The 20440-nt window shown below is 43.2% G+C and overlaps 1 protein-coding gene across 1 annotated transcript in view; it reads left to right on the plus strand.

Annotated features, from left to right (window-relative positions):
• The window catches only part of LOC121689783 (fatty-acid amide hydrolase 2-A-like), a 31659-nt gene extending 23808 nt beyond the window's left edge, over positions 1 to 7851 (plus strand). The window contains exons 8-11 of the mRNA XM_042069898.1: positions 5059 to 5178; positions 5370 to 5481; positions 7341 to 7529; positions 7672 to 7851. Of these exons, the coding sequence (XP_041925832.1) occupies positions 5059 to 5178; positions 5370 to 5481; positions 7341 to 7529; positions 7672 to 7847 (597 nt within the window). The 3' untranslated portion in view covers positions 7848 to 7851. The remainder of the gene's footprint in view (positions 1 to 5058; positions 5179 to 5369; positions 5482 to 7340; positions 7530 to 7671) is intronic.
• Positions 7852 to 20440: the final 12589 nt, after the last annotated feature.

Raw genomic sequence — 20440 nt, forward strand, 5'->3', positions numbered from 1 at the left:
TTCCCTGTGGCGCTCCGGTGCTGCAGATCACAGTGTCAGAGAGACAGTTCTTCAGTCTGACGAACTGTGGTCGCTCGGTCAGGTAATCTGTAATCCAGGTTACCAGGTGAGCGTCCACACCCATCTGCAAGAGCTTGTCTCCCAATCTGAGGGGCTGGATGGTGTTAAAAGCACTTGAGAAATCAAAGAACATGATTCTCACAGCACTTTTCCCCTTGTCCAGGTGGGAATGTGTCCTGTGTAGAAGATAAGTGATGGCATCGTCCACGCCCACTTTCTCCTGGTAAGCAAACTGTAACGGGTCTAGTGCATGGCGTACCTGGGGTCTGAGCATGCCTAAGACCAATCGCTCCATTGTCTTCATCACATGTGATGTAAGAGCAACAGGTCTGTAGTCATTAAGCTCACTAGGGTGTGGCTTCTTAGGGACAGGGGTGAGACATGATGTCTTCCACAGTGTTGGAACTTGTCCAAGGCGTAGGCTCAAATTGAAGATGTGCTTCAGTGGTTCCCCCAGTTCAGCAGCACAGGCCTTGAGTAGCCTTGGGCACAGTCTGTCAGGCCCAGCTGCTTTATTGCTGCGCAATTTCTTAAGTTGGACTGTCACTTGATCCTTTGTAATGGTGAGGGGTGTAAGGGGAGGGGAGGGGGAGGGGTGCATCTGGGATCTGTGTGACTGATGGCTGTTGACTGAGGTCGTTGTCACCTCATTGTTCGTGATCACCATGTGGGGGAGGGGTGCAAAATCCAGTGATGGTGGGGGTACGATAGCCTGTGATGATGGAGGTGAGTGTTGCGCTGGTATTGAGGGGGCGTGAGGGTGGGGGCTGGGGGATGGTGGACAGACCACCGCCATTGGAGCTGGAGCAGGGGAGTCAAACCTGTTGTAGAAGTGGTTCAACTGGTTCGCCCTGTGCAGGTCCCCCTCCACAGAGCACAGAGAAATTTGATTTATTTGCTGACGTTCATGTGGCTCTACAGACACTTCAGGTAGGGGTGGCCACAGCCTAACCTCAGTGAAGCGTTTGTAAAACTTAACCATGATACTTTGAAGGCCTACTAAATGGCTTGGGCAACGGTAGCATGATAACATGGTAGCCAGATAACATGAACAGCTATGTTAACTTGTTACAATTATAATAACGTTAGCTGACTTCTTTTAATCATACAACTGAAGTCAATTTCTGTGAGTGCCGTCAGCTGGTTCGTGGCGCAATTACCAAGTCTGATTACCAAGCAAAGTCAATTAATTATTCGTGGTTCAATGCCCATGTGGAGTTAATTTATGCTATTTAGGTGTTTGTTTTTTGGGTTGCATGTTCATGGTCCAGTGCATGTAGTACTACATACAATTTTGACTTTTAAACATGTCATGCATATTTGTGTGCGTCTCTAGTAGGCCTATATCAGAAAGTGACAAATCTGCAAGCGGCCACATCTGGCAAGGACTCGTAATCAATCATGAAACGTCATCAACGCAGCCAGTTAACATGGGAGCCAGTTGCCATGTAACACCGGTGTTGTGTGCCTTCTGGTTTCTCCACCTACCGGTTTCCTTGCGCGTGCATGCGCTGCAGCAGTTGTCAGACATTCACAAACAAGTTGTTTAAGGCGGTTTGAAGTCGCTTTTCATACACCATGAGCGCTCGGCTACATTACAGCCACTCGGACAAAAGACATAAAAAATATATGTTTTGAAAACTAGCATTAAACTGGATTCGATCCCGCAAAAGCAACACACGCGTGACTCTCTCCATCCTGATTCCCTACTCTTTGAGCCAACTAATATGTTACGCGAATCAATTAACTATTGTAGGCTACCATTAATTAATAACGTAGGCAACACCCAGGTAACATGCTATCTAAAACAAGGGGTTGTCTCTCATCTACAACAACTGGTTACCTTGGGCTGCTACAGTCGTCAGTGCACTGTGCACAGTAGGCCTATGCTACTCTTTGTGGTTGATCAACTAAAAATAAAAGATGTATTTGGTGATGACGTTATTGTAGGCCTAGTAGACCTAAATTCTGAGAAATTAAATGGTACGAGAAACTATCTACATAGCACACCAGACCGCGATGTCTTCAAGGGTTGAATGAAGGGAGTTTGCAAAAAATAGTGTATTTTTCAAGTCAATAAACATTCTTAATTTTCGAATGTCTTTGTCAGGGAACATCTGACTTTTAAAAACCATAGGCCTGGTAGTCGCTCAGACAAGGAGTTATAAGATAAAGGCATTTGTGTCACCTAAAGCCCTACTTACACTGACAGACTTTGGAAAGATTTGCAAAGATTTGGAAAAGATTTTTGAAAGACTACAGTCTCAGACCGTCTCACATCTAAAGACAAGTGGTAGAGTTTTAAGTCACAGACTATGATTTTGCAATGACTAGGGATCTTGCAGGGTCACTATTTACAAGAGTGCAACTAGATTCCTTTAAATTATTACCCATCGTGCATAGATAAACAGGAACTGAAATGATAGCCTACTAAGCTCAAAGTCATATTTTCGTGTTTCTGCAGCATTGTTTTATGTGTGACATCCCTAACCGATATAGAGTTGTTCTGTCACGTGGAAGAGCCGACTAAATATGTATAAGAAATGACAAATATTATAAGAATAACAAATAATCATATAGGCTACAGCTGTCGCCTACTTTGCCCCTTCCTGTTTGTTGTTGGAGAGAGGTCACTATTGGTTTTTATAGTTCACGTCACTATTTGCATGAGCCACGACTAGAAAGACTTGCGATAATATCAAACATGTTTGATATTGTTTTAACGGCAAAACTAGAAAAAGACTGACTCCGACTGACTTAAAACCGCTAAGATTGGCACTTTACACTAAACGATCTAGTTGACGGGAGTGCGCTGGATTCCAGTACAGCTCCCATGATTTCTGTCCGACTTTGGAAATTTAGTCGCCGACTGTGAAAACAGACCAAAATCGTACAATGTAAGGCCGCTATAATGCACTTCTGTGAATTAGCAAGATACCATCAGAAGCCAACAATCATAAAGCACAGTGCGTGCGCGCGCGCTCTCTCCCCTGCACATGAAGCTGTCTGCGTGTTGTAGGCTAGATTTGCGTGAGTTCTTTCTATCTGCTTTACTTTTGTGTTGCCCTGCAACAAGTTACCCCACGTGAAAATTTAATTAAAGGAACCATATGTAAGATTGTGGCCAAAACTGGTACTGCAATCACTTTTAAATTACTGTAGAGCGGTGTAACCCCTCCCCCTCCCTCGAGGTTGCCAACCCGGATGCCGAAACACTACTGACTTCGTGATTAGTACATAGGTGGAGGGTGGCGCATCAGGCCAAAACACAACATGACATGACAAAACACAACATCAACATCAGTTGAGGGCTGCAACTTCACTTTTTAAAATGACAATATCCTGGCTGGACTGCTGTTATCAGTGATATAAGTATTTGAAATTAACATGATTTCTTAATGTCTAGTGACATACCAGAGCCATTTTATGATTAATTGAAATACATTTCTTACATATGGTTCCTTTAATAATTTGCCCAGACTTGTTGTGATCATAATATTGAGATTCAGGAAGATGAAATTGCTCTCATACACAATACACTCCTTCATACTAACCTCAAGTTTCTTGAGAAAATAAACAAATAGACAAAAAAGCAGGTCAAATTATTTTAATAGCTACAAAAATAGATGGCCATAGATATAAGTTATTGTGGGGGAAATGTCTTGGATGAGTATATTTGTATATCTTCATTTACAGTAATAGAATATAATAAAATTGATTATATTTTAATGTCCCCAGGAATTTGCTTTAGAACAGCATAGCCCAGTGACAGACAACTTAGATAATTCACTTTAATGTGTTTGTATTACATTTTATTCAAATACAAAGACATTTTATGTGAGAGTAAGGTATTTGTGTTTTTTTTCTCCTTCAATGTATGAGTATGGTGTTTGCGTCTGGTGTCCCTAATGTATTTGTGCTAATTTCACATCTTGAGCATGTTTCTGTTTATCTGGATGTTTTGCCTCATGCCACCCTTGAATTAATCAGTGCCTCACTTGCCACCCTTGTTAAAAATGTCTAGAATTGCCACTGAACATGTGATCACTTCTGGTCATATTTACAAACAAGCCAATTAGGTACCACATTATAGATGGCCACAAATTATGTCATCCATGTGGATTGGCTGCTCCTAGCAGGGAATTGCCAATTCATCCACCAGTCTACTAAGAAAACATACTTTTGTGTCCACCACTAATTTGGCACCTAATTGGCCTGTTTATGAAAATGTGGTCAGAAGCGAGCACGTCAGATGTCATTTTTAACGATGGTGGTGGCCAACTGGGAGGTTGGACTCATTGAATGGCAAGCTGTTTTCGGGAGCTTTGTCCTAGAGTGCCAGCAATCTAGACCATTGTTGATGATTTTTGTACAGCCACAGCATATTCTGTGTTATAGCTATGAACACATACAATGGCTCGTTTAAAAGGTGAGACTTTAAGCTCTCGGTGGTGCAAACCGTGTATTTCTACACGCCTCTGTTCCTGAGAAATCCCAAGCTAAACAGTGGCTAGTTTTCATCAAAATCACATTTTCTAGAAATGGAGATATAACGTCTTTCATGAAATATGAAGTGTTGCCTGTATTGAAGTGTTGAAGTGTTACTTACTTGTGTAAACTTTCCGGGAAGTGATCAGCAAGACCTGGCGAGACTGCCACCTAGTGATAGACCCACGAAAATGGCCTGGTTTTGACCTGACGTGCATGCATCGCTGATTCGACCCAAAGCGGCAACCGAGTTATGATAAAATGTCCAGATAAAATGTCCAGATTGTGCGTTTTCATGAGTTTTCGATCGTCATATATTTCATTTCCATTCATCACAGAGTTCCCAAAATCACATATAAGGTGTGTTAGAGTGTCTAGTTTCGTAATTTTTTAAAAAAAGCTAAAAACGTAATATTACGTTTTTGGCACTCGATGAGTTAACTGGCTGAAGCTAACCCTTTAAACCCTGTCAACCAGTGTGTGTGTGTGTGTGTGTGTGTGTTATTATAGGTTGTGGAGCGCCTAGAGGCAGACCTTGGGGTCAAAGTTCAGGAGTTGCGTCTGCCAGAGCTGAAGTATGGCTACCAAATCTGGGAGACCTTCATGGGCCTACCTGACAAAGATGGAAAGGTGAGGGAGAGTGTAAGGCCATCAGTAGTTGGCTGGGATCACACAGTCCACTCCAGCTACTGGAGAGCACTGCAAAGAACTCATACAAACAGCATAATGTGCTTTTTAACATCACAGTAATCAGCCCGGCCTCAACAGCTACAGCCCAAAGCGAGTGTGTTCTTGACGTTGACTGAGTGTGTTTTCTTCAGCCCCCACAGCCCTTTGCAGAGCTGATGGGTGAGGGGGGGTCGACTGTTTGGCCTCCATGGGAGCTTGTCAAGTGGATGCTGGGAAGATCCTCTCACACTATGGCATCAATAGGTAGTGACACACAGTCAACGCACGCGCACATATTACACTGCTGCCATCGACTTTGAATAAGAACACCGGTGTTAGAAAAGTTTATGGTTTATTCCACTATTCAGCACAGTTCAGATTACATTCAGATCCCACGTTCAACTGAACACACAATGTGCTCTCACACTTCTTCTTTACTACTAGCAACACCATTTCATATACTGATATAAATGCTCTACTGCCACCCACTGGACAAACATTATACCTGTAACAGATTATGAGCTTAAATAAATTTAGGGGTTTGTCCAGTCCACATTGGGGATGGTTTTGTTATCAAACGTGGCGCAAAAAGGTTGGTCTTATATTTCTTAATAAGTCATGGGTGCATTTTGGGCGTAACATCTTTTAAACCAATCAAAATACTTCTGTCGTTCCCTTTAACAGCAAGCAGCGCAATTTCAAACAGCGCATCGGTATTTTAATAGTCAGTGGCGCATTTGAAGGAATCTGCTTGCACGCAAGATTGTATGGAACAGGTATTCCACTAAGCCATGCTTTACTAAAACCTAGCAGAGTATAGCCTACACACATCTGCACATTTATCCTGCAGAGGAGTTGCTGATTACATCTCGTGTCAGTGCGTCTTCAGCTGTGCTTCATATGCGCCTTTCGACCAGGCTTTACTTGGTCAGTGGCGTAATGCTTTTTAGATGGTATAAGATAGCGATTTTTTTATACCATCTTATACCATCTTTTTTATCTTTGATTTTAGATCACGCGCCAGACCACACCTTATGTTGTTAATTGCCACAACCCTGGGCGCATTGTGTAATAAAAGAGAAGGGCATGGCGAAAAACTCAAGTGTAAGATAGGAATAAACTTTGCATCATGAAGCTATGCGCTGCGTCAAAATAGGGCCCTATAACACTGAATACCATACAGGTCACACACACACACACATAAAGACACATGCACACACATGCAGGCACACGCATGCGCACATGCACGCACACACACACACACACACACACACACACACAAACACACACACACACGCATGCGCATGCATGCACGCACACATATTCTCCACACACGGACATGCACGCACACACCAAGTAGAATCCAGTAGATCCATACACACACACAGGCAAGCACATACTCATACAGATGTACGCACACACACACATCAACACACACACACACAAATAAACACACACACACAAAGACACGTACACAAACGCACGCACATGCACACATACAGGCACGCACACACTCACACACACACACACAGGCATGCACACGCACAAACACTCAAACACTTGCACACACTTACACACACACACACACACACACAGGCACGCATAAACACTCAAATAAACACGCCCACTTGCAAGCTCACACACACACACACACACACACACACACACACAAAGACACTCACACAAGCAGGCACATGCACACACACACACACACAGCGCCGGGATTAGTGTGTGCTTCACCTCACTGTGTGTTCACTGTGTGCTGAGTGTGTTTCTCTAATTCACGGATTGGGATAAATGCAGAGACCAAATTTCCCTCAAGGGATCAAAAGAGTATATAATATATACTTATACCTATACACACACACACCATTTTTACTATCTGAAATGTGCAATCAGTGGACCGTCATACACTTTACTTAGCACACATTATATACACTTCACCTGTCTAGTGTTCTTATTGTCATCTTTTTGAAGTTGTGCTTCACGTCAAGAAAGCACCTTTTTGTGTTTAAATTATGTCATATGTATAATGTTAGACATGACCAACATACACACATTCTAAAGCAGACACCATTGTTTTTAATAACGGGCATGCATGTGCGTGTGTTTGTTTGTCCAAGGCTTGGCTCTCAAACAGTTTGTTCACTTTGGCAAGCCATCGCCGTTCCTTTTTCAGCAGAAGGAGGCGCTAGAGAGGCATCTGGAGGAGCTGCTGGGTTCTGACGGGGTGCTACTATACCCCCCTTATCCCTGCCTGGCCTCCAAACACCACCACCAACTCTTCAGACCCTTCAACTTTGCCTACACTGGTAACTCTGACACTTTGTCCCATACTTGTATTGCACATTGTCAAATATATGATGTACTTTTCACCTTTTATATATGTAAATACGGACCTTAAAACTTAATTGTCATTGTGCCTCCTCCTTATCCACCACCTCTCTGCTGCAGGCATTTTCAACGTCCTTGGTTTGCCGATTACCCAGTGTCCTCTTGGGCTGAGCAGAGAGGGGCTGCCGCTGGGTGTGCAGGTGATTTCCTGGAAACTGCAGGACCGCCTGACATTGGCCACCGCCTTGTACCTGGAGAAGGCTTTTGGGGGGTGGAGGGACCCAGGGGAGTCCTGACTGATATATACATATAAAAATCACTAATATTTCTTGCAGTGTAGACTGTGTACTACCCATCAGTAATGCTTCAAATGGGATATTGTCAGTAATTGATTGTTTGAGTGTAGAAATTAAGTTTTTGAGTTCTTTCTGCTGCCGGTATTCTTCGTATAGGAAATGTATGGATAGCTGATGGCCCCAAGCTGGACCCAAGCTGTGTACCCGTATTGGCTATTTACAGTATGCTTCAGCCGTGAAACTAGCCCGATCCTACCATACTCTCATACATTTCATAATGTACAGAGAGTTTGGCCACTATCCATTGCCAAGCATTAATTTCCTTGAAGGCGAGTACTCTGTTGAAGTTTAAAACTATTGGATCTGCCCAGAGCCACTCTGGATCTGCCATAACCAATCGCTAAAGTTTGGTCGTGACGTATGTCATGCTCAAACTAGCGCACAACCTCATTGTCATCGTTCTCAGCCACCCCCTCTGTTCGCTGATTGGACAGGTCAAATTTGGCCTGAGAAAACCCGCGAATATAACGAAATCCCAGACGACGTACTGAAGGGAAATTAAAATTGAGCGAAAGTACATAGAAGGGCGGAGCCGGGCTACCGTGAAACCAGTTAACCACTAAATGTTCATTTCTTCAGTGCTTTGGTGTCCTTTTTGTACACCTGTTGACTCCCAGATACAGTATGCTCACAACCTGCTTTTTTCTGTTTCAATATACAGTAATGGCAGTTCATTTGTGAGGACACCAGTACTATTGAACTTAATTGCTTTTACAACTTGCTACTGTAGTCTTATTTAAAGCTGCCACTGCTGAGTAGGAGTTGGAAAAAAAAATTGAGATGGCACTACACAGCAGCAGTTCTGCTGGTGATAAGTTATCAATACATTGACACCAAGTATAGACTGTGTACTACCCATCAGTAATGCTTCAGATGGGATATTTACTCATATAGACAATCTAATTGATTATTCATTAGTGTTTCACAATATCATTCCTTCTTAATTGTTTTTTTTTTTTCAGAGTTATTCATGCGCTGATGCCTTGAAACTATACACTGTACATTATTAATTTATATTGTATACATATCCATACTCTACCTGCACTTGGTATGTAATGCTCCTTTGCACTTCTGGTTGGATGTCAACTGCATTTCATTGGCTCTGTAACTCTGCTAAATGACAATAAAGTCAAATCTAATCTAATCTAAACAACTTTTTTTTATCCTTCTACAGACATATATATTGAATGTGTAAAACCAATGACATTTGGGTCTTTGTTCGGAAGTGCTATTCCAGAATAGGCTTGATTTATTTGCTGTTGGTCTTTTATGCTGAAGACTAATAAATCTTTTTGAATCGAACTCTGCCTAGTTGAATATTCGTCTTTGTTTTCAAGTTGTGAGCTAAATTTTCTACTGGCCTGATTAACAATTTTTTTACCATGACAATGTAATCGTAAGGAAGAAAAGCTCCTCCCTGGTTTTTTATTTGCTATCTGATGGTGAATTCACACCGCTAGATATAAGAGTGCACACACTCAATCTGCATACGAGATCATTAAGATGGATTAGTGCATGGCTGTGATTTAGCTGTAACTGTTACATGCAAAGGGCCATGTGTGTTGAGCAAAGATACAAAAAAGTCGGATTTGATGCCAGCTACATGTGTTTAAATGTTGCCTCACGTCTTCTTCTAACAACAGTCTCTTTATACTTGGAGCTGAGGAGGCCATTTACTGAGATTTGACAATGAGATGGTCTCCCATTCTTGTCTGATGTAGGATTTCAACTGCTCAACAGACTGGGGTCTTCTTTGCCCTGTGTGTTGTTTCATGATGCGCCAAATATGAACATCCTGGACTGCAGTCACATTTTAGCACTTGGACTCTTCTACTTTGGAGCCATGCTGTTGTAATATCTGCAGACTGCAGTTTGGCATTGTCTTCGTTAAAAAATAGATAGATAGATAGATAGATAAATAGATAGATACTTTATTGATCCCTAAAGGGAAATTCAAAAATGACGGGATGGCAGCATATGTTCCTTCAAAACCTGTACATATCATTCAGCATTATTTGTACCTTTCCATGTGCAAGCTGCCCATGCCATGTATCCAAAACAACAAACCGAATTGCTCACCACAAAGGCTAGGCACATAGGCACAAAGGCACAGTCGAAAACTGTTTGCTTCCCAAATCAGCAACCACCTGTGTCTGGGTTTCTTCTAGGTTAAATGGCCTACCTGGGCTAGGTGGCTGAGCCACAAAGCACCTACAGCCCCTATAGTGGCCCCGGGCAAAATTAAATGAAATAATACAAAATGAATATGACTCATACAGGTATGGTGGTGTAATGGTGTGTGAGTGTGTGTGTGTGTGGGGGGGCATTCTCTCACAAAACACTGCTATTATATTATATGGAAAAATGAACAAACATTATGAAACAATATGAAATGTTATACCAGTGAGTATTTTGAATTAGGGTATTCTGAATAGATCAAAATACTGCCAACAAAATACTGCCCGCCCCTCAGACTGAGCACTGTGAACGGTGAGTGCCCAGACCCTACATTTTAATGTGGGTCTAAGTCGTCAGGCTACAGCTTCACTGTTTTTCATGCTATATATAGTGCCATATGGTCTAGCAGTTAGGATTCCTGGTTTTCACCCGGCCTAGGTTCGACTCCCGGTATGGGAATGACTGTTTGGGGTAGCCGTGGCCTACTGGTTAGCACTTCGGACCTGTAACCGGAGGGTTGCCAGTTCGAACCCCGACCAGTAGGCACGGCTAAAGTGCACTTGAGCACACCTAACCCCTCACTGCTCCCCGAGCGCCGCCGTTGATGCAGGCAGCTCACTGCGCCGGGATTAGTGTGTGCTTCACCTCACTGTGTGTTCACTGTGCGCTGTGTGTGTTTCACTAATTCACGGATTGGGATAAATGCAGAGACCAAATTTCCCTCACGGGATCAAAAGAGTATATATACTTATACTTATACTTATACTTATTATTATATATTAGCACACATGACCAATGGCTGCTACAATACTGAATGGCTGTAACCCTATTACCTCAACCTATTCTTGCACTGACTTTGTTTTTTATATTACCTTGTCTACATTATACTTTACTCTCTTATTTGTCCATATTATTTATGCTGGTCTCTAGACCTTATTCTTGCACTGTTGGACTACTGTTGGACTTCTTTTTGCACCTTCACCATGACACTCACTCTCTTGAGCACCTTACCATGCACACAGAACTACAGGACTACTGTTGGACAACTTTTTGCACCTTCACCATGACACTCACTCTCTTGAGCACCATGCACACAGAACTACAGGCCAGTCCCGGCCCTGTCACTGCAAGTATCTCATGCTTGATCACCCTCAAGCACACTGTGGATTTTTTTAATTTAATTTGTATAGTATATTTAGTATTTAGTTTTGTTAGTTTTTCTTATCTTCTACTGTCTCTATTGTACAGTGTTTGGTTATATGTTTATACTTATATTTACCATTTCTGCTGTAAGTGCATGTTGTGTATGATGTCTGTATGCTACTGAGACCTTGAATTTCCCCTTGGGGATCAATAAAGTATCTATCTATCTATCTAACGCCTATAAGCTGGAGAGGAGGTTGTTCACAATTTTTTTAACAGGTTCAGCACAGGACCCCCTGCTTCCCCCTCCTCCTCAAATCCACCACCCCTTCAGCTGCATCCTCACACCTCCTCGACCCTCTCGATCACCACCATGGACTGCAACACAGCGCCATTAGCAACCTCCCCTGCATCAGGAAATACAGGGCCCTCCTCTACCTCCCCTATCAGCCTGTATGTTTTCAAGAGCCAGGTAAAGAGGCAGCTGGAGAGTCTGTGTCAGAGCAAAGCTGCAGGCCCAGATGGCATAAGCCCCAGGGTCATGAAGGCCTGTGCAGAACAGCCATGCGGGATTCTACAGTGCCTATTCAACACCAGCCTGTGTCAGATGAAGGTTCCAGTGCTGTGGAAAACATCATGCCTTGTTCCAGTACCCAAGAAGTCTTCTCCATCAGTCCTCAATGATTACAGACCAGTGGCATTAACATCACACTGCATGAAAGTGCTGGAGAGATTGGTGTTGGCACACCTCAGACCTCAGGTGACCACCTCAATGGACCCACTGCAATTTGCCTACCAACGTGAGGTTGGTGTTGAAGATGCCATCATCTACCTGCTTCAGCGAGCCCACAACCACTTGGATGAAGCTGGTAGTGCAGTGAGAATAATGTTCTTCGACTTCTCCAGTGCCTTCAATACCATACAACCTGTTTTGCTAAGAGAGGAGCTACAAAGGATGCAGGTGGAGACATCCATAACATCATGGATTGTTGATTACCTGACGGAAAGACCACAGTTTGTACGGATGGGAGGATGTGTGTCCGAGAAGGTGGTTAGCAGCACAGAAGCACCGCAGGGGACTGTTCTCTCTCCTTTCCTCTTCACATTATACACCTCAGACTTTCAGTACAACTCTGCAACCTGTCATCTGCAGAAATACTCTGATGACTGCAGTTGTAGGGTGTTTGAAGGATGGGGAGGATACTGAGTATAGAGAACTGGTGAACAGCTTTGTGGTGTGGTGTGGAAACAACCACCTACTCTTAAATGTGGCCAAGACCAAAGAGATGGTAGTGGACTTTAGGAGGGCTAGGACAAAGTTGAACACTGTCTCCATCATGGGGGAAGAGGTGGAGGTAGTGGAAAACTACAAATATCTGGGTGTACATCTGGATAACAAACTGGACTGGAAGTGCAACACTGAGGCTGTTTATAGGAAGGGACAGAGCAAACTATATTTCTTGAGGAAGCTTAGGTCTTTTAATGTGTGCAGCAGGATGTTGAACATGTTTTACCAGTCTGCTGTTTCTAGTACCATTTTCTTTGCAGCCCTCTAGGCAAATGGCAAGGGCGAATGACACCAAAAAACTCAACAAGTTGAGAGCTGGCTCTGTAAGTGGAAGTACACTTGAACCCCTAGAGTTAGTTGTTGAGAGAAGGATGTTGCAAAAGCTCCTTAACATTATGGACAACACCTCACATCCACTGAACGAACTACTGGTCAAACAACAGAGTGTTTTCAGCTGGAGGTTGCTCCAACTTCGCTGTAACAAGGAGCGTTATAGAAAATAATTCCTGCCCACTGCCATAACTATTTACAACAACTCCCCTTTGTGCCGTGAGAGAAAATCTTATGCTGAGAGTCAATGCAGTTTACAACCTCTTTAACAGAGACTATATCCAATTGTATTTTTTTTTAACTTGTATGTATGTTTATGTGTGATATATGTTTATATTATTATTTGCTGCTGTAACACCATAATTTCCTTTTTGGGATGAATAAAGTAATCTATCTATCTATCTATCTATCTATCTATCTGATTTGCAACATCTATAACATCGAAAGTAAATAAAAGTTCTGGAGCATAGGCTAACATGGGCTTTCATCTTTTTATGAAGATATTCCCAAAAATACAGCATTTCACAAATATCATTTCACTCTAATATGTTATCAAAATGAAAAGCAAAAAGAAGAGTTTTGAACCTGACTTTATCCAACGTTAAGTGTTCTGTACTTGGAATGTATGCAAATTATTGCATTTTCAGTAGATAATGGCTTGTTTACATAGTTGTACCTAACATTTCAGAAAACTTGCAATAATAATGAAATAAATGTAACAAAATGTAATAATAATAATAATAATAATAATAATAATTCATTTTATTTGTATAGCGCTTTTCAAAGACCCAAAGTCACTTACAGAATGGGGAAACAAAGTATCAACATGCATACAACAGTATCACATGCATACATACACACACACACACACACACACACACACACACACACACACACACACACACACACGCGCGCACACGCACACGCACACGCACACGCACACAGACACACACCCACACATCATAATGGACATGAGCAATGGAATGAGAAATGAATAATAATAGTACAGACATCCAGGACAAGACATGAGCAATAACAGTCACAACAGTCACAGTGGGGGTCGAGTTGTGGGGGAGGGTGGCGGGGTAGGGGCAGGGGGAGACGGGATATGAGGAGGGGAGAGGGCAAGGGTGGGGATGGTTATGATTGTGGGTAGGGGAGGTCGTAGGCTTGTGAGAAGAGGTATGTTTTTAAACAAGATTTGAATGTGGAAAGTGAGGGGGAGTCACGGACAGATTGGGGGAGTGAGTTCCAGAGTCGGGGTGCTGCTGAGGAGAAGGCTCTGTCGCCGAAGGTTTTAAGTCTTGATGGTTTGGTGATCAGAGTGAGTGTGGAGGAGGATCGGAGGGCTCAGGAGGGTCGGTTGGGGGTGAGGAGATCGGACAGGTAGGACGGGGCCAGGCGATGGAGGGCTTTAAAAGTCAGGAGGAGAATTTTGAAGGTGATGCGTTGTTTGATGGGGAGCCAGTGGAAAGCGAAGAGGACAAGAGTGATGTGTTCACGGGACTGGGTGACTCCAAGGTTGCGTGCCAGGGGGGAGGGGGTGATGATCGAGGTGCCGATGGTGAGTGAGATGGGACCAGTTTTATTGAGGGTGGATTTGGTGCCTATGAGATGTAGTTCTGTTTTGTCACTGTTGAGTTGGAGGAAGTTGTGGGTCAGCCATGATTTTATTGTGGAGATGCAGGTTTCAATGTGGCTGGGGGGAGGGTTTTGGGTGGATTGGTGCTGATGTAAATCTGGGTGTCGTCTGCATAACAGTGGAAGTCAAGGTTGAGTTTGCGGATGATGTGACCAAGGGAGAAAAGGTAGCAGATGAAGAGCAGGGGACCAAGGACTGAACCCTGGGGGACCCCCTGCGTAACAGGAGAGAGGGTGGAAGAGTGGCCAGCGAGGGAGACAAACTGTTGCCTGTTTGTGAGGTAGGAAGTGAGCCAATCGAGTGCGGTGCCCTTCAACACCCAGCTGGCGCAGCCTTGCAGGAGGATGGTGTGGTTGACCCGTGTCGAAGGCTGCTCTGAGGTCGAGTAGTAGCAAGATGTTGAGGGCACCGGAGTCTGCAGAGATGAGGAGGTCGTTGATGACTTTGACGAGGGAAGTTTCGGTGCTGTGGAGTGGGCGGAAACCAGACTGGAAGGGTTCATAGAGGTTGTTTGACTGGAGGTGGGTATGGAGTTGGGCGGCGTGCGTTCAAGTGCGTACAATGCGTTCAAGTGTTTTGGAGAAAAATGGCAGATTAGAAATGGGGGGCGGTAGTTGGAGAGGTTGGCTGGATCCAGGGTGGGCTTTTTAGGATGGGGGCAGGTGGTTGACTTGGCAGGTGGTTGACAGATTTTTGAGCAGGTGGTTGACTTGGATGCCGTGATGATATCCGAAATGTGTGAAGAGTCAACGGGGGAGAAGGCAGTGAGAAAAGGAGGGGGCGGGTGGATAGGGAGGGTGAGGGAGATTAGGGGGGGTTGGAGGATGCAGTACTGATGGTGCCAGTCAGGGAGCAGTTGATTTGGGTGATTGTATTGTTGAAGGCACGAAGAAAAGAGTTACAGTGATCCGGGGAGGAGGGTGGGTTGATGTCCGGCGGCTGGAGTAGTTTGTTGACAGTGGAGAACAGGGTTCGAGGGTTCCGATTGGTGCTGTTGATGAGGGTGGAGAAGTGGGCAGATTTAGCAGCTTGAAGTGCATCACAGTAGGAGGAGATGTGATGTTTGTATGCTTCAGTGTGAACAGTAAGGCGGGTGCGTTTGAAGAGTCGTTCAAGTCAGCGGCCAGTCCGTTTCATGGTGCGGAGTTCCATGGTGTAGCAGGGGGCGGAGTTGGTGAAAGAGACAGAGGAAGTTTTCCAAGGACAGGGATTTTCTATGGAGGGTGGCAATGCCTCCCCCGCGACCAGATAGGCGAGGTTTGGCGATGTAACTGTAGTTGGAGGGAGTGGCTTGATTGAGGGCGTAGTAGTCCAGGGGCTGTTGCCATGTTTCACAGAGGAGAAGCAGATCAATGTTATTGAATTGACATGTAAACAATCAGCTGTGGAAGTTTTGTGGGAATATTAGTTCATTTTTAGCCTTTTCACCTGTAATGTGCAGACATAAAATAAAAATAGACATGAATAGGGTGATACACAAAAAACTACTACCAGTGCAATGCTATCACCTATTTTCTAACTCTACACTACACCTTGCAAAAAATCACTATGAGACTTATTCGTCTCACATGGTAGGCTACTGACCAACCCCTCTGGTTCAAGGGCTCTCAGACACTGCGTCTACAGTACTCAACCAGTGTGCCTCTGCTCTATGCGCAAATATTTTACGGCATCTAGTGGAGAACGGATAATATAGTCCTATAGGCATATAGACTATCCACTTGACAGTGTCAATATCATGTTTCCCACAAAACAGCAGGCTGCTCGCAAGCTTGCTTCCTTCCCACGCGGAGAGTTTTGCCTAGCCAGTTATAGCCTATTGATTATACTATAGGCAATCATGTCATTCATAAACGCAGGAAAAGCTGAAAACACAACACTTAAACACAACACACACATTTACACCGATTTCATCAGGCTCTGACTATTATTCGAAAATGTAGCCTAACCTAAGAATGAATGACCTTTTTGGTCAAACACAACAGGGAGTTCAGTGCACGACTGTTTAGATTAATCAGAACTCTATGGCCCCAGATTGGCAGATAGCGGACCTCTGGTGGTATAGACCTCTCCAGAATAAGTCCCGCCTCCGTAACTTCCGTATCCATCCAACTTCCGGGCGTCGATTGTCTATGGGAAATAACATGGCGTTTCGAAATATCATACTGGTAAAACATCTGTAGGTAGCGAAGTAGAAAAAGCTGGTGGGCAGATTGGCCTACACACTTCTGCCATCTAGTTTCCACTGGATTTTTTGATTGTCGGTGCCGTTTAAGTAAAATCCAGTGGAAACTAGATGCCAGAAGTGTGTAGGCCAATCTGCCCAGTAGTACAGCGGTTAAGCCCTCAAATCAAGGGGAATTGTGCACTTTTTGAAAGAAACATGAAACTTCTACCATAGTTAGGTTATACCATAAGGTTTATTTTCAGATTTGGAGGGAAGTCAAATTTGACCTCTGAGGCCCGGGAGAGGTCAAATCCAAGATGGCCGCCAACAATATTCAAAAGTGCCTCACGTTGTTACCAAATACAGTAGAAAAACACTTAAGGTGTAATTTCCCACTAACCTTTGGGTGCCCATTCTGTATCTGATAACTTTGAAACCACCAGAGTTCAAGAAAATGCATTTATGTAAAGGTCAAGGTAAACAAAACATCAAAATATTTTTTATGTACCCCAATTAATTTCTTTTTTGTCCCTGTATTATTCAGTTATTAGTTGTTATTTCATGAGATGTGTGGCTAATTTCATTTCTTCACAGCACAGCATTATCCACAGGTGACCCCCCTAGACCATTTTCACAGACCACCTGCCATACCACCGCTGGTTAAAAAAACCCTGCTTTAGAGAGTTGTTTCTACAGGCCACAGTACGCACAATGTAGAGAGCACTTCAATCGACATATTCTAACAGGTAAACATATTGACTATGAACAAACAATATTATTACATAATTACATAATATTATTTATGTTGCAAATTAATTTAACCATAGCCAGGAAGGAGTTTTCCTTGGTAGTTAGCTTTTGAGGTAAACATCATGGACATTCATCAAAATAATTATCCTAGCTAAACTAGAAGACAGTCTGGAACATTTATGTGAGCTGAAGCTAGTTTAATGATTGAACAGAGTATATTGTAGATATGTCAGCTTGGTAATGTGAAATTTGTTATGGCTGAAATAAGTCATGTTAACAGAGTATTCTAGTTAAAAAGCCGGTCAACCGGGCTTGAACACATTTGTAGCTAGCATGTTAATATAAGGCTGTCTTTAATTACTACTAATTAATTACTTCTTACTGTTAAAGACTATCAATTGGGAGATTGTTAGGGCAGGTTTTGTGGTGGACTGATGCTCAATGTTTGTTCCATCAAGTACCATGTTGATGAAGGCCAAGAGAGATGGTGGCACAGCCCTCTGCTGGCAGTTTTCTTTGAATGACCCGTCAAAATAGAAAGATGAATTAAGGATCTCTTTGCGCACTACTTGTGCTGCTCGCATTAAGTGCATGGCATCACTGTCAGTTTCACAGACTATCATGAGAGCTGGTCCAATGTCCTTCTCAAAACTCAGGAGTGTGTCTCTTCCGTGTGAATGTGCCCTCAGATGTGGAAGCTCAGAAAGCAGTCGTTCTTTCAGTCTGGTGGCGTGAATCCGTTCACCTACAGTAAGACTAAGTTGTTCCAGCCTGGTCTTGTACAACTGAGCGATGTCTGTCAATTTGAAGAAAGGGGCACTGTTCTCATCACTGTTCATGTCTTCTAGATATGCCACTAACTGTGCAAAGGCTAAGCCATGTAGACAAGAATTATCTCCATTATTTCGTTTAGATGCAGCCTGCCTGGCTCTGTTGTACAATGAAGACAGACAGTGGTGATGGTACTTGGCCTCAATGGAAAGGCACACTTCCTCACTGTCAGTGTTGTAGCTTAATGCATTATGGAAACCTGAAGAACCTGTAGCAGGCTCATTGCAAAGGAAGCAAGTAGGTTCTGTGGACGGTGAATGGCTGGGGGCAGATCTTGTGTGTACAGTCAAGGTATTTTGTTGTTGTGCTGTAATTACTTTCCCCCGACTTAGCTCATCAAATGCTTTTTTGTTGAGTTTTAGCTGACATCTCTTGTGCCACTTAGCCTTGTGTCTCTTGTGTCTATACACACGCAATCTGCCCACAGCCATTCACCGTCCACAGAACCTACTTGCTCCTTTTGCAATGAGCCTGCTGCAGGTTATTCAGGTTTCCATAATGCATGCACCTACAACACTGACAGAAATGTGAGGAACAACTTGGTCTTACTGTAGGTGAACGGATTCACGCCACAAGACTGAAAGAACAACTGCTTTCTGAGCTTCCACATCTGAGGGCACATTTACGCGGAAGAGACACACTCCTGAGTTTTGAGAAGGACATTGGACCAGCTCTCATGATAGTCTGTCAAACTGACAGTGATGCCATGCACTTAATGCGAGCAGCAGGGTCATTCAAAGAAAACTGCCAGCAGAGGGCTGTGCCACCATCTCTCTTGGCCTTCATCAATATGGTACTTGATGGTACAAACATTGAGCATCAGTCCACCACAAAACCTGCCCTAACAATCTCCCAATTGATAGTCTTAACAGTAAGAAGTAATTAATTAAGTAGTAATTAAAGACACAGCCTTATATTAACATGCTAGCTACAAATGTGTTCAAGCCCGGTTGACCGGCTATTTAAAGGGACACCAGGCAAGCCTGCTGCTTTTTCTCTACGAAACTCCCCCTCGCTCGGTCTGAAGCTCTTTTCCTTTTCTTTGCGTCTTCTGTCAAGGGTTTTCGTTGCTTCTTCGCCGGCTCTGCCATACACACGTTTTCAACAATCTCTAGCGTTTCGTTAGCCTGCCTGCTTCGGTCGGCGGGTAGGATACACTGAACTTGCAAGCGGGATATTCTTCCTACAGGCAATAGGGGCGGGTGAGAGTCTTCACTCGCCCTGTAACGAGTCATTTAACCATATACCGACTTAGTGAGTAATTAACACGAAAACGTTGCCTGGTGTCCCTTTAACTAGGCTACTCTGTTAACATTACCTATTTCAGCCATAACAAATTTCACATTACCAAGCTGACATATCTACAATACACTCTGTTCAATCATTAAACTAGCTTCAGCTCACATAAATGTTCCAGACTATCTTCTAGTTTAGCTAGGATAATTATTTTGATCAATGTCCATGATTTTTAACTCAAAAGCTAACTACCAAGGAAAACTCCTTCCTGGCTATGGTTAAATTAATTTGCAACATGAATAATATTATGTAATTATGTAATAATATTGTTTGTTCATAGTCAATATGTTAACCTGTTAGAATATGTCGATTGAAGTGCTCTCTACATTGTGCGTACTGTGGCCTGTAGCAACAACTCTCTAAAGCAGGGTTTTTTCAACCAGCGGTGGTATTGCAGGTGGTCTGTGAAAATGGTCTAGTGGGGTCACCTGTGGATAATTCTGTGCTGTGAAGAAATGAATTTAGCCACACATCTCATGAAATAACAACTAATAACTGAATAATACAGCGACAACAAAGAAATGAATTGGGATACATAAAAAATTAATATTTTGATGTTTTGTTTACCTTGACCTTTACATAAATGCATTTTCTTGAACTCTGGTGGTTTCAAAGTTATCAGATACAGAATGGGCACCCAAAAGTTAGTGGGAAATGACACCTTAAGTGTTTTTCTACTGTGTTTGGTTCCAACTTGAGGCACTTTTGAATATTATTGGCGGCCATCTTGGATTTGACCTCTCCCGGGCCTCAGAGGTTAAATTTGACTTCCCTCCCAATCTGAAAATAAACCTCATGGTATAACCTAACTATGGTAGAAGTTTCGTGTTTCTTTAAAAAAGTGCACAATTTTCATGGTTACCCGCTGTACTACAGCAGCTTTTTCTACTTTGTCACCTACAGAGTTT

This window comes from Alosa sapidissima, chromosome 18, assembly GCF_018492685.1.
Source record: "Alosa sapidissima isolate fAloSap1 chromosome 18, fAloSap1.pri, whole genome shotgun sequence".
Classification (NCBI taxonomy): Eukaryota; Metazoa; Chordata; class Actinopteri; order Clupeiformes; family Clupeidae; genus Alosa; species Alosa sapidissima.